This window comes from Marmota flaviventris, chromosome 2 (assembly GCF_047511675.1).
Source record: "Marmota flaviventris isolate mMarFla1 chromosome 2, mMarFla1.hap1, whole genome shotgun sequence".
NCBI classification, from domain to species: domain Eukaryota; kingdom Metazoa; phylum Chordata; class Mammalia; order Rodentia; family Sciuridae; genus Marmota; species Marmota flaviventris.
This window is the reverse complement of record NC_092499.1, coordinates 23,334,227-23,350,056: the sequence shown is the minus strand read 5'-3', so window position 1 is coordinate 23,350,056 and position 15,830 is coordinate 23,334,227. Positions and strand designations below refer to the sequence as shown.

The following is a 15,830-nucleotide window of genomic DNA, read 5'->3' as shown; positions in this document are numbered from 1 at the left end:
TTTTCTAATATCCCTGTTGAGCAATTTATTTAGTGACTTGTTAAGAGAAAAAGGGTTGGTAAAATGGAGCTCATTAGGTTTAAAACTTAATATGCTTAACTAAGTTTTATGCTGATCCTAATAATCAGTCTAATCCATTACTATTTTTAGTTTTTATTAAAAGAAAAAAAAATCCCCGTTCAGTTGGCAATATTTTGGGTGATTTGTAAAGAACAAGATGAAATCAACTAAACATTATGGCAGCAGGTTAGTCTTGTTCACTTCAAAAGAACAAAAATCCGTTTAGATTTCATGATTTGATTGCTTACAAAGTTTTGGGTGTGCTGGAAAAATAAACAACTATTTTTTATTTTTGTTAGAATACCAGAAAGCATGAAGCTAGAAAAATATTATTTTAAAAAATCACCAACTTAACATGTATGATTCTCTGTGTATTCTGGAATCAAAGATGCCACACTGTCCAGGAAAACAGCATTTCCTAAGCTTTGGTATTCTAGCTATATTTTCTTTAATAAGCTCACACAAATTTACCTTTTAATCTCTGTATAAGAGAGGCCTAAAGAATATGACAAATTGGTTGGGATTGAGGGAAGCACAGAGATACATTTGCATACTAGTTCACATATAATTTCTTATCAGAGCATGGAGAACAGAGGCTATAAATAAGATAATTGGGGTATTATAAGGTTAATGCTCCATCAAATTCCCCCAAGATTGCTACTATTGTTTCCAAGAAATATCTGTAAAATTACATGAATAATACACTACTGATATATTTTTATAGTCATTAAAATAAAAAATGTTTATGCATCACCTACAATCTTGAGTTTCACTAGGAGTTATGTGTAGTGTGTTTTCAAAGCCACTGTCGGAGATTTAAGTTAGAAATAGCTGACTTGAGAGAGAAAGTGGTAAAAGCCATTAATTGCTATAAGCAAGGCATAAATATATCATAGAGAGATTTAATGAGGGAGAAATGACTTCCAGGGACAAACATTTACTTATATCGCACATGTGCTTACCTCAAACAAATACAACAAAGGACTTTGCAATCTCTGTCTTCATAAATGCTGCTGAAAGCCATTATCCAGACATCCTCACCCACTTCATCTTACCCTGTGCAGCATCTGCTTTGTTAAAAAGCAGTTGCAAAAATGCCAAAAAACATTCACTGGAGAAAAGGTAGCCTATTTAACAAATGGTGCTGGCAAAACTGGAAATCCATATGTAGCAAAATGAAATTAAACCTCTATCTCTCACCCTGCACAAAAATCAACTCAAAGTGAATCAAAGTCTTAGGCACTAGAATAGAGACGCTGCACCTAATAGAAGAAAAAATAAGCCAAAATCTTCACCCTGTTGGCCTAGGATCTGACTTCCTTAACAAGACTCCTAAAACACAAGAAGTAAAATTAAGAATTAATAAATGGAATGGATTCAAATTAAAAAGCTTTTTCTCAGCAAAGGAAACAATAAAGGGAGGAGAGAGCCTACAGATTGGGAGAAAATCTTCACCACACACACCTCCGATAAGGCATTAATTTCTAGGATATATAAAGAACTCAAAAAACTTAACACCAAGTTTGCTGATAAGAAAACAATAAATAACCCAATCAATAAATGGGCTAAGGAACTGAACAGATACTTTACAGAAGAAATACAATAAATCAATAAATATATGAAAAAGTGTTCAACATCTCTAGCAATTAGAGAAATACAAATCTAAACTACTCTAAGATTTTATCTCCTGTCAGAATGGCAATCATCAAGAATATAGGCAACAATAAATGTTGGCGAAAATGTACACTCATGCATTGCTGGTGGGACTGCAAATTGGTGCAGGCAATATGGAAAGCACTATGGAGATTCCTTGGAAAACTGGGAATAGAATCACTATTTGACCTAGCTATCCCATTCCTTGGTTTATACTCAAAGGATTTGAAATCAGCATACTATATTTATAGCAGCATCAATATTTATAGCAGCTCAATTCACAAGAGCTAGACTATGGAATCAACCTAGGTGTCCCTCAATAGATGAATGGAAAAAGAAAATGTGGTATATATACTCAACGGAATATTACTCAGCTAAAAAGATGACTAAAATTATGGCATTTGCCAGTAAATAGTTGGAGTTGGAGAATATTATGCTAAAAGAAATAAGACAATCCCACAAAACCAAAGGCCGAGTGTTTTCTCTAATATGTGGATACTATTTCACAATAAGGTGGGGGGTACTAGGGAAGAATAGTGTTACCTTAGATTAGGTAGAGGGAGTGATGGGAGGGAAATGGAGGGAATGTGGGGACAGAAGAGATAGTAGAATGAAACAGACATTATTACTGTATGTATATATGTGACTGCATGACCAATATTATTCTGCAACATGTACACTCAGAAAAATTAGAAATAATATCCCATCTATGTATAATATATCAAAGTACATAAATGGATTCTACTGTCATATATAATTAAAACAAATTAAAAAATTTTTTTAAAGCAGCTGCATACTAACTCTTCAACTAGAAGTTAAAAACCATGATTTTCCTTATAGGAGGAAGGAAAATAGGAAAAAAATTGCTTTCTGTGATTTTACTAAAAAATTCCAATGCTAATTAAAACCATATATTTAGTACTGGTAAAGGTAACAAATAGAGATTTCTTGGACAAACTCATGCTCCTCTGTGAATTCAGATTAGCAATGCTGTGTTACTGGCTGACTTTGGGACATTTTGTTCTATTTGAAACAGCTGGGACGGCAAGGGAGCTTGTATGTCCTACAGAAACTCAATTAGGCCGGATGGAAAAGAGGCCATGAATGCTTCTGTAGTCTACAGAGAGGCAGTGAAAATGCGTTAGATTCAGCTTTGAACTGAATTCTAAATCTAAGTTTTTAGATCAGGGTTTGTTCAATTAGCTTGGCCATCTTAATACAACATAATATTATTGTATTTTTATAATATGCCCTTATAATTGTGTTTCTTGTGCACTGCTCAAAATCTCAACAGGTTTCTAGAAATCTGATCATTTGTGTTCTGGTGATCTCATTCCTGGTGAATGAGATCAGCTCCAGCCTTTGGTTGAAAGAGAACTTGACTTGCCCACTTGCCAGTCCTCTCCAATGGCTGTGTGGTCATGCTGGATGTTTCAGTGCTTTTTAAAAAACAGCAACAACATGAAAGAAGCCAGCTGCCAACACAGTTCTGCTATTCCAACAATTATTTGTCTGTCAACAGCAATATGGGCAGACTTCTACAACTGAAATGCTAACAAAGGACCTTTTGCAAATTCAGATGTGAATAAAACACTTCTCTGCACTTTGTCATTATAAATCTCTTTTCAAAAACCTTGTGAGCATCTTTCTTTTCTCTGAACCATGAAAGAGGTTTATTGGGGTCACCTTTATTACATTTATCCTTTTCTCCTTTGTACTTCTATTGTTTGTGTGAAGGTTTTAAAACTGCTAAGGTTTGGCAGTGATTTTTCTTATGCCATTCTCTTGAGTCCCTAGCACAGTGCATTGTGTATTAGTAGAAACCCAATAAATATTCAGAAAATAACAACAAACACGAATATCCTCTGATTGGAACAGGAACTCCAAAAGGGCTCACTGATGTGAGCATTTTATGCCATGAATGTTTCAGGCATATAGATGGTACTCAACAAATACATATTGAATGGATGGATACTTTTATGCTTTTCCAAAGGGCTTGGACAGTATTTGGTAAATAAGGAAAAGAAAATATTTCATATAATATATAAAAGAAGATTGCCAATTTCCTTTCTCTAGACCAAGTATTGGTAAATTTCTCTACAGATGGTCAGATAAATACTTCAGGCTTTGTGGGCCATAGTTTCTGTTGCAACTACTTAATTCTACAATTAAGCAGTGTAAAAGCAGTCATAGAAAACATGTGAATAAGTGGGTAGATTGTATTTTAATAGACCTTATTTACAAAAGTAGTTGGTAGACAAAATTTAACCCCATGGGCAGTTTGCTAACTTCTGGTCTAGAACAATAATGCAAGATTTATCTGCTAGAATTAAGATGATTAAGTAATTATTCTCCATCTTTCAAGATCACGCTTTCTCCATCTTCATATGCCTATACCCCATCTCCACTCCCAATAGTTAGTACAGTGTTTTGCAACATCAAAGCTACAGTATGTTTATTGAGTTAAAAAGAATTCTTTACTAACTTATTTCCTGAAACCACGTGCAGTTCTCAGCAGAATCTCTCAACTCCAGTTCTTATAATGTGCCTTTTCTTTGAACTCTGTTCTAACAAAATTGTGGGAAAATTTAATAACTTGCTGAAATACTGTCTTATGAAACTGATGTTGTAGTAAATGGGACATCTTTTCTCTTGGTAGAAAGAGTTTCAATTTCTCTTATTTGTAGCATTTTCTTCAGCATGTCGATGATTTACCAGATTACTGATTATCCACAGAGCCAAGAAATGATTTCTCACACTGTACCTAAACACATGCTTCTTTTGAAGCTGATTTCCTTCTCAGTCTCTTTAAGTAATTGATTTCATAAAAAAACATATAAGCAAATGACCACTCATGTCTACAACTGGAAAAAATGGGTTCTCACGTTTCCTCTGCAGAGACTACAAAATATGTGATATTCCCAAGAGTTTTGTGTTGGATTACCACACTATTTCAGGGCAGCCTCTGCTATGTTTAGTGATAGTCTATGTACTCGTCACTGAGATAGAAATACGTTTTAAAATGTATAAGTAGTATTAATGCAGCATAACACCATCAAAAACTATGCTTTCTGAGTCTATCGTATACTTGTATCACCTTTTGCAAATTTTCAAACTTGCTTCTCATTTTTCCAAGTGTTGGCCTCTCTTACAAACCAGGCCTGATTTTATCTTTAGCTGCAAATGTAATTTTATTTATTTATTTATTTTTTTAAAAAAATTTTTTATTGTTGGCTGTTCAAAACATTACATAGTTCTTGATAATGCAAATGTAATTTTAAACAGAACTACAATGAGATTATTTGCTGAACATGTTAAACATTCATAGCTTTGCCATATGCTATTATGGAAATTGCATTGATTTATAGCAATTTTAGGTGCCACTAGATAACACTGATTCACCTGACACCAAACCTAGTGTATAGGAAAATAATATTTTAAATGTTCTATTTGCATTCAGACCTCTGATGAACTCATGGGTTTTTATTGTGTTAATGTATTTTTGGAGAAAACTTTTACATATTAAAATTTGGTCTTACACTTGGTCACTTCTAGAAAACTTTTGTGATCTAAATTTGTATTATATTAGCATAGTATTCAAAGATGTAGATTACAGAAACCAGGTAGAGTTAGGTCTTAATACTGATTTGACCATTTAATTACTCTGCAGCCTTGATTTCTTCAACAGCAAAGAGAGAAAAAATAATGTCCCCAACCTGATAGGGTTGCTGGGAGGATTAAATATAATAATGAACACAAGCTATGAAACACCTACAAGAGGTGATTTCATGTAATTTGTTCTAATATATATGCTTGATAATTAGTAATTATCCTTACTTCTTGTTGCCTAAATGTTGTATTCCTGTTTAAGGAGAAATGCTTGAGCATATGGAACCTGCTGGGAATGATGGAAGATGATCTAGGGAACTTAAAAAATTGCCATAAGAGAGAACAAGGTCACTGCTCTAGTTAATAATACTAATAATACTAATCTATGAAACCAAAGATAAAAAGGAACAAAGTCATAAGAAAATTATAAGAAAGTCATAACAAAGTCCTCTTCATAGTAGAAATATCAATAATGTGGCATAATTGTGTTAATTTTTGTTTAGGATGGAGGAAGCATAGTGCTCATTTTAAGCATGCTAAAGAGAATTTATGGAAATGAGCACTGAACATTCTATCCAATTATATTCAGAGGAGGGAGTAAGTTTCTTAGAAATAATTGTATTTGGCTATAGTAAGTGAATATATACAGCATACTGAATATTCATAACTATTAAAACTTGTAACAATATAAAGAAAGCCATAGAGCTTTTAGTATTTTTTTGAGGGGGGGGGTTGGTAATTGGCTTGGAGTGCACATTAGAATATACATTGATTCTCTCTAAGTCAGTATTCTTGATACGGGGAAATTTTGCCTTCCAGGGGACATTCGGCAATGTCTGGATGTATTATGGGATGTCACAACTTGGGATAGGGAATGTTACTGGCATCTAGTGAGGAGACTCTAGGGATGTTGCTAAATATCATATGATGCATATGACAGTATCTACAACAAAGACTTATCTGGCCCAAAATGTCATAATGCTGAAGTTGAGAAACTTGGCTCTAGGCTAAGAAGTTTTCAAGGCCAAATGGGTTTATCCATCTGTCCCAGATGGGTATTAGGCAGGCCTAGGGAATGATAGGTTTTTGCCAATATGGCAAATCCTCTCAGTCTGCTATGTGTTGATTCCATGTTTACAAATCATAAGCAGAAGTATTAGCATTAAGTTGATGCACCTGGGAGAAGAATGAGTGGAAATGTGAAGATTATTGCTTACAAAAGACTGTATATTAGTTGATCTATGAGGGATTTGAGGGCTGAAAGAAGCTGGACTTACACACAGAGGTCAACCATAGTAAGACGTTGACCAACCAAGTGACTAGGGGTTTCCTGCCTCATGATTTCTTCAGCAGCATCAATTCCCATAAAAATAACTTACTGAGTAACAATGTCATAGACTAAAAGCTTAGTTCCCAGTCAAAATGTTGTAGGCACAATTTTTGGATTTTTTTTTCTTCTCTAATCCCATTGAATTGAAAATCTATTCCACGTATCAAAGAAAATCTTTTCTTTCAAAAGCGTCCTTCCACAAACACTATGAGGACTGTTTAAGAGGACGTAAGCTTGAACAGGAATAGTGCTTAAAGACTGAGAATATACATAAAGAACATTACTTTGAGGGTTTTCATTCTGTACTTGGTATCTTCTTGTCGCCGCTGAAAAGGATCTCTGTGAATTCTGAATTTAGGGTATCTCCCATCAGTTCTCTCACATAAACTGCGGGAATTCTGAAAAGAAAAAAAAAATAAAAGATCTAAATTGGTCAGTGAAAGAAAAATCAGTGTTTGAAATCAGAATAAGAAAATATCAATATGTAGATAAGAAACAATCACAGGCATTTTGAGAGCACATAAAGGAAAAAGAGACCACCAAGAACAAAAAAAAAGAAAGAAAATGGATAGTGTGGACTGTTTATTTACATTCTTTTAGAAACTAGTTAGTATGTTGGTTAGAAATGACTGGTATTCATTGGATGAAAGGAAAAAAGGTTAGTGACAATTAGCTGCCCAAAGATAGAATTACCACACCACTTTTGGATGTTATATATTATACTTCAAAATTATACATGGTATCAAAATATTCTCCTTGTTTAAAAGATATTGCCTTTAAAATTGAAGCCCTTTTATTTCACTTCTCCATAAACAACATTATCTTTTAAATATTATATTACATAGATTTTTTAAATTTAAAGATATCTCAGTCTTCATAAGCATCGAAATTCAAGTAACAGGGAAATGAACTAGGACAATAACTTCGGTCTTTGTACTCTCGTTCACAGCACATTGAGTTTTAGAAAGTTTCAGGGATTTGAAAAATATAATCAATCTCTAATAATCTAAAGGCTTTATGTATTTTTAACTTAAGGTGATGTCAAGTTGTTCTCATGAAACTGATTTAGTAAATGGACTTAATTTACCCATATAGATGGCTTTAGAGGACAGACAGAAGGGGTTTTAGATTAAGAGGCAGCAAGGCAAAAAACAGAATTAGATCTCACTTCTGACTAGTTTATATATTGCAAGCTTCAGTTTCCCCATCTGTATAATAAGGAAATAATGCCCATACAGCTTGTCTCTGAAGATTAGAAGAAAAAGTGTCATATTGAGCCGTTGTTTGCCAAATAGTCTGTGCTATTATATTATGCACACTGGCCATATGTGTGCATAATACTCCTTTCCCTTTTAAAGGTAGAGACTTCACTTTCAATGTATCAGAAAGTACAATTCTGAACTTTGAAAAATATTCTCCCTAGAAATTTTACTATAAAGGCATTTTATGAGTTTGTGTATACATAAGCTAGATGTGTAGATAATTACTAGCCCTTAGCATAAAAATTAATAAAAATAAACCTTTCAGTAACAGTGATGAACACAACTTTTGAATTGTACTTAGGAACATACAGTTCAATGAAGATCACTGGGGAACCAGTGAACTGTTACTGGAGGTTAAATTCTGTATGTTTTTATTGGTATATGTCAGGCATCTGTTTCTCAGTGAAAAGTACCACCTGTTTCCAATACTCTCTCTTGCCCGATCCTTTGTTCTCTTGGATGACTTCTGCTAGCACAGAAAAAAAGGGAGAAAAGATATGGGTATAACATATTCCCTGCTATGGACTGAATAAGGATAAAAAGAAATAACATGGTCTTAAATAGTGATTTCAGGATCCTTTGACAGTGAATATACAAGCATATCTTAAGAAAGAATCAAAACTTTAATAATATTGATAATATATAAGCATATTTCAAGAATGAATCAAAAACCTCAATAAAATATACTATAAACAGTTTTATCCTATTTGTAATAGTCTAGATTTTAGGATGTGTCCAGTCAAGCTAGGATTGATCTCAAAAATATTTAGTTACTGAATTCACACACACACACACACACACACACACACAAAAGCTATTGTAAGGTAATTTTAAGATGGTATAGATTTTGAGAACCACATCATATCACTTCTTCCAGTAAATCAATATGGCATGATCTGGATGTTCTTCCTACCCACTGTATTCTCAAGTAATACGTTAGGTTTAAACAGAACTAAATATAAGCTATACTTAAAAAGTTATTTTTTAAGGCAAATGTGAAATTAGATGCCGTGTGGTCTCCCAAGGGAAATCCTCCACATTGTTAGCTGTGGCCATTTATTGATGTTCTATAAATCATATCAACCCTGTCAAATAAATTACAAATCACCAAAAATGTACATTACATGTGCATCCTTAAGAGGATACGGGAAGATCTTCTCCAGATAGGTCCTCTTCTAATATAACTAGGTTACAGTGAAACTTGCTTTGCATTTCTCCTCTGTGAGGAACTTAACAAAAATCACAGTGTATAAACCCTCACGTGTCACTAATTGGCTTGATGTGAAATACTAGTAGTTCTATTAGTAAATAGCATGGGATATGGAATCTAAAACTCTATGTGAATTTAAATTCATTTATCACAGGGATAACCTGTGAACTATTATATCTCTGGACAAATAGTGCCCTATAATCTGTAAAAAAGAAGATAATTCATAAATTAAAAAGTTCCCAATTGTCAATGTAATGTGTAACTCTCTTTAATTATCAGGTTTTTCTAAATTCTTGTTTAGCTTTTTGGGGGACAAGTGAACTTCCAGTAGGAGGATAAAGTCTCTATTTTCCTATGTTCTGTTAACACATAATTTCATTTTTTTTCAGTCTAGATATTATAAATGCCAGTAAAATGATAAGATAGATTGTTAGAAGTCCCCAACATTTTTTGGTCCTTCTCCCCTTCTACAATTTTCTTTGCACATCAGGAAGATGTCAAGTGCTCTCACTCAGATAAATATACTGAAAAAGACAAGCCAACTCTTTCTCACTCTGAAGTCTTTGAAACCTTCTAGAAGGCTCAGTTTCTCGGGCACAGACTCCAGATGGTCCAAAGCCACTCGGGTACTCTGAAAGCAAAAACATAAAGAAACCAAACATTATAAAAAATTGATTAATACTCTCATAATCTATACATTAAAAATGAGATGTACCACTGGTATGAGCAGACCAAACTACAGATTTAGAGGGTCAAATAAAAACAGATCTAATAATATTGTATTTCTAAGATAAATATATCTTTTTAAATCAAAAGAATTATTTCCTTTCAAAAAGTATATGAGATGCATTTGCAAATCTGACTCAGATATAAAAACTCTTTCTGGATAATTGCTTTCAACTGATAGGCTATTAAACTTTCTATAGAGCATTTCATATTCTTATTAATTTACAAACCTGCTTCAGTGAGCATCAGAAATAAACCACAAGGTAATACTAAGAAATAGATGAATTTGCACTTACTTATCTATAAAGCATATTAGAGATCCTCAAGTATTATCATTATGAAGAAGAAGAGTTCTCAACAATTATTTTGGTTAAAAAGGAATTGGGAAGCAGTTCTCAAAAAGACAGGAGAAATATCTGAAATTGAATATTTTCAACAGGGACACAAGATCCTGCTGATTATAAATCAGGAACTTATTATACAATCTTTTGATTAGCTGGTCCTGTTATGTCCACCAATATAAGCATTAAGAGGGAATGATTTGGAAATAATTTCAAAGCCACTGTGAAATAAGAGGGTAAGTGGTGGAATAACCTTGAGACCTAAGATGGTATAACATGTATGTATCTCTGTATTCTTACTCCTGTTCAGAACATATTAGGCATCAAGTGTTAGATTTTGAATTTAAAACAAATTGTAATTTTTCAATGAAATTAACAGTAAGGCCCATGTCTGATCAATGAGAAGAAAGTGAGTGTCCTACAAGATCAAGGGCATAACTCTGCAGAGTTGTACAGAAGTCAGCAGCCACCCAAAGTTTCATGTTCTCTGACATCTCCCTGGTGAATGGTTCTAGATGAAGGACTCTGAGTGTATCACTTCTGGACTGAGGCAACTAAGAATCTGTGGGCTCCATCTGTCATCCCACCTTCTGCCATGAGGACATCAAGATTCTGCATGCTCCAAATGACACAGAGGAAAGCTGCATGCCATACTGGATTTCATGGTAATGAGACAACTTCTAGTTTGTTAAGCTATAGGATGATTTCAGAGTTTTTTTACTTACCAAAACATAGTACAACATTATCATAAATAATTTCATTTCATCTAGACTAGTATTAAACAAAGTGTAGGCTAATTTGGTGGTAAACTTTTATTAGGTGGATGGGATCTAATTTATGAGTATATAAGATTGTTTTTCTCAAGGGGAGTTCAGATTTTTTTGTTTAACCTTCCTATCTGAAATCCCCTATCTCCCTCCAGAGAGATGCTATTCTTTGTCTGCCATCTCCAATCCAGAGACTCAATTTCTTCTGAGCATATACCACCTACATCCCACAGGGTTTTGGTACAGGCAGGGATGGAGATAGGAAGTTAAAGGTCTCTTTGTCATAGAAACTTTCAATGTGCCAATTTCCACCTCCTCTTTCTGCAGAAATTGTACCAGTTACTTCAATTCAAAAGCCTTTCTGGAATTCTGCAGAATGATGTTTGCTTTCCATTATCATCTTCTTTACAGGTACTTGGGTTCTACCTTTTCAGTTCTGAGATACTTTACCACTCTCAGTGTTCTGTAACTTGGAGGTATAGCTACTTTGTCACTTACAAATTTTAAAAAGACCACAAATACCCTTTGCAATTTTGAATAGAAAATTGTAGGTGCTGTTTCTTGAAGTTCAAAAAGTCTTCTTTTTCAAGGTCTATTTAGAGGATTTAGTATTTTGTTCCTCCTGCTTAACATTTATATCATTGCTAGTCTTTCTGCTGCATGTACTCACTTAAACTACTATGCATTTTAAATGACTTCATTTAATTTGTTCATATGTAGGAAAGATTCATCAAAATGACATTTCTTAATATAGTCCACAACACGCAGATTTAGGAGAGCAGGTAGTTTTAGCTACCATATATGCTACGCTTATTTAAATAACAAAATATTTGAAAGAATTATATTGGCCCTTGAACAATTAAGTACAAAGCAACGCCCTGATGATTTTAAAGCAAAACTTTGTGCATTGACTAAAATCGTCTTCATAAGCACATACTCTAATAGACTTGTAGTATTAAAACTTTATTTCCTTTTTTCATCTCATAATTTTTCTCATTCAGAAGTGATCCTCTGAATCTGGGTAAAGTACTAAACTTATTTTCTTTTCAAGATAAGCAAATGACTCTTTCCCCACTATAAACCCCAGCATGTTATGCAAATGTATTGCTCAAAATTTTCCATTAAAGTGACTACATCAAATCATTTTGGCTTGCACATGTTCACATTCTGTCTTCCCATTTTATTATATTTTTGGATGTATATTCAAATGGCTACCTTTCTGTGAGTGAACCTTGAAACTCCTTGGTTCCTTCTTTCTTAAGTGATTTTCATACTCCCCTTTCCTATACTCCCCTAATGTCTCCGTTAATTGATCTTTATACTTTCTCATCATTTATTTCAGTTGTGGTTTATTTTATATTCCATTTATATGTTCTAAATATCTTCCTCAATATCAAAAATACTATCTGGTCCCCAGACTTCATTCTAGTCTAGTCAATCAACTGACAACAAATGTGTATTTTAGGTATCATTGAATGATGACACATTTCCTATTCTTCAAGAACTTTTGACTTACTGGGGGAGGGAGAAAAAAATGCATATGTAAAAGATGTACAAATTATACAAATAAATAAAGTGAACTGCATTTATTCTAAATGAATTTCACACACACACTGGCTGAGATTTCTAAGGCATCTATAACAATAAGACATGAAGTGATGAAGATAATGAGTCCAGGTCTGGGGCATCTCAGCTCTCACAATACATTTGATGAGTAAGTGAATTTGGGGAGTACTTTTACTCTCTCTCTGTACACAGAAACATAAAATCACCACTTTGGCATAAATACTTAAGAATATGCATACTTCCACTCTTTTTTGTTGTGGTTGTTTAATGTGATACTGGCTGGAGTTCTGTGATTAGAATCTCATCACATTACATGTCACTTCAAGTTCACTTTTTCCCAAAACTAACACTGCTATAGGAACAAGATCCATAGGTACACATTCTAAAATAAGGAACCTGTTGGATTTCAAAGACTCCATGAATATCATATTATTTCCTAGGGAAAACATCTCTTGTAGAAAAATTTTTAAAATGTTTTAATTTGGTTAATTTTTTCTGCCTAATACTTTAAAGAGCATAGACAAGTCCCTTCTGTTACACTTAAGGGAAAAATTTTTCAAGTATATTTCAGTAATGGCAACAACAAATGACAGAGTGCTTAATTTCTATTTAATTTTTTCCACATTTTTAATTGATGTATTATAATTGTTACATAATGATGGAATTTGTTGTTATATATTTGTACATGAACATATGTGACAATATAATTTGGCCAACATCACTCCCCAGAACTTCCCTCCTCTGAATTTAATTATCTTAATTCATTTTTCTAGAATAAATTAAATGCCAACCGAAATGGTCTAAAACATGTTTCTGCTCTGAAAACATTAGAAGGTACTCAATGTCATACCAAATCTGAAAACAAAGAAAAATTCACAGTGAAGACTCTGTTTCATAAAGAACCATTGCTTTGTGTGTTTCTGGTTTATCTCAGAAGCTTGAAGAGCAACTTCCATGGCATGGAAACACTGGCAAAGCTAAGGATCCATTAACCCTAATCCTGTTTAGCAGTATATATATATATATATATATATATATATATATATATATATATATATATATATATATATATATAAACAACAACAACCAAACCACAAAAATGTAATTCGAAATGGAATTATATTTTTAATTTATTTCTTAATCCTCACACCATTATGTGAGGTATATATTACTATCATCACTATTATACAGATGAGGTGATTGAGAACCTGGGGTAAATAACTCTTCAGTCACATTGTGGTAAAACTGAGATGCAAATTCAAGCTGTCTGAATGGAGAAGTGGCAAGGTCTTATTATATAATTAGACAAACCATGACAAATCAAACTAAAAAGGAGTAGATAGAAACTGGAAGCAGTAATACCAAAGACTTTTTAAAAAATATTTTTTAGTTGAGATGGACCTTTGTTTTTTTGTATGTGGTGCTGAGAATCAAACCCAGTGCATGACATATGCTAGGCAAGCACGCTACCACTGAGCTACAACCCCATCCCCAACACTGAAGACTTAATAAAATAAATTCCTGTCCCTTTTTTACTATCAACTGTCAGCAGTAAGACTTTGAAGATAATCCATTGATGGGCTGATTTCTGTAGGGGGCGTTTTAAGATGAAACTATTAAGAATTTGATCTCACCAGTGCTTAAGAATGTGTGCTCAGGACCCTGTATCCAAACATACACACATACATAAATGAGGTCTGGGTAGTCTTTCTGATGATCACAGGAAGCTAAGTGTAAGAAGAGCTTTATGATACTAACATCTCCTTTTTTTGTTTTCATAAAATATAGCACTAGCACAGCCTGTAAAAAGTTCCTCCACCCTGGCTAATAAAGACAAAAGCAGAGTTAACATGTTCTAATAAACCCAAGCATTTTGACCTCTTTACTGAAAACCCAGAAGCAAAAGTTTGCCGTTTGATTTATTTTTTCTATACTAAAGGCAAGATCAAGTGGTGGAAGCAACAGTGAAATGTAGAAATTATGTCTGTTAGACTCTGTGGCTTTTGCATCTATAGATGTGTTCATACGCTTCTTGACAAGAGCAAATAAGCTGCCGATTTTACTATTTCAAATTTCAATGCACTTCAAACTCCTATGGAGTTAAGCAGTCTGTACTGGTCTACAACAAAACATTCTCCCTTACATGTTCCTTTGTTTCAGCTAGAAGGAAATTGAATAATATAGTATGGCAATGTAAGGAACTTAAGAGGAGAATGCATTGCTTTGATTCTTGTCTCTTACAGAGAAAATTTAAGGAACAGATTGAACCAGAAGCATGTTTTAGAATACATACTTCTCTTTGCAAAAATACACATCTGTTTATTTTCAGATTCATAGATCACAAATACCAGTTTCTTATAGTGCTATTGAAATCATATGTGTTTTGAGGTTTAGATGATAAATAAAGGAGATGTCATCTATATTTTTATTTTAAAAATAAGTATGTATTTTTTGCACAATGCACATGTTAAAACAAACAAGGGTATGACAGTTTACTTGGGTTAAAAAAATGCAATTCTATTTACTGCAAAACCTCCCTGACAAATGGTGGTGAAAGGATCTGAAAAAACACATTTCAAGGAAAGGAAGGCTGAGATCATAAAGAGGACAGACTGTATGACTTTCACTTGTGGTGACTTGATCCAGTACCACTGTATTGGCTTTAAAGGGCCCTGTTTTCATCCAATCTGTTATAAGACACTCACTGGAACCAAACCAAAGAGTATCAGAGAATTGGTTCACAAAGTCCCATGTTGTTCACACGTCTTTCTAGAGTCCCAGTGAAGAAAGTTGTGTGGGTTTCTTGAACTACCATAAGAGGTCCCTATGTATAGACTGCATGCTATAAGAGAGGTTTAAATATCAGTTATCCATACAGAAGTGTGTCTTGGGGTGAAAGGGTACATCAGGCTTATCAGGTAAAAATTCCAGTTAACCTGGCAACATGACACCAGTGTCTATCCTTGGATTAAAAATCTAGAAGAATTTTTTGCCAACAACAAATTATATTTATTTTCATATAACGATATCCTAGCCCAAAGTGATAGCTCTCCTTTTTAAAACTTGAGACGAGTAGCATATCTTCCTTGGGAAAGATGGGTTCAGCAGGCTTTTGAGGTACGTTTCAACTTTCATTCACAACAACATTTTTTTTTTTAAAGAGAGACATTTAAAACATGGAATCTGCCATTCAAGATAATTGTTTTCTTATTTCTAGACATAATCAAATTATAAATTATGCTCATTCTGATATCTTACTATTATCTTAAAAAGATATAGTAATCTCTGCAAATGACTGATTTGGAA

At 33.6% G+C, this 15,830-nt stretch overlaps 1 protein-coding gene across 3 annotated transcripts in view; it reads right to left on the bottom strand.

Moving 5' to 3' along the window:
- Positions 1-15,830, bottom strand: part of Cep128 (centrosomal protein 128) — a 393,967-nt gene that overhangs the window by 18,275 nt on the left and 359,862 nt on the right. For all 3 annotated transcript variants that reach the window (XM_027931718.2, XM_071607633.1, XM_071607634.1), the window contains 2 exons: positions 9,678-9,755; positions 6,937-7,050 (listed from right to left, as the gene is read on the bottom strand). In XM_027931718.2, coding sequence (XP_027787519.2) covers positions 6,937-7,050; positions 9,678-9,755 — 192 coding nt within the window. The remainder of the gene's footprint in view (positions 1-6,936; positions 7,051-9,677; positions 9,756-15,830) is intronic.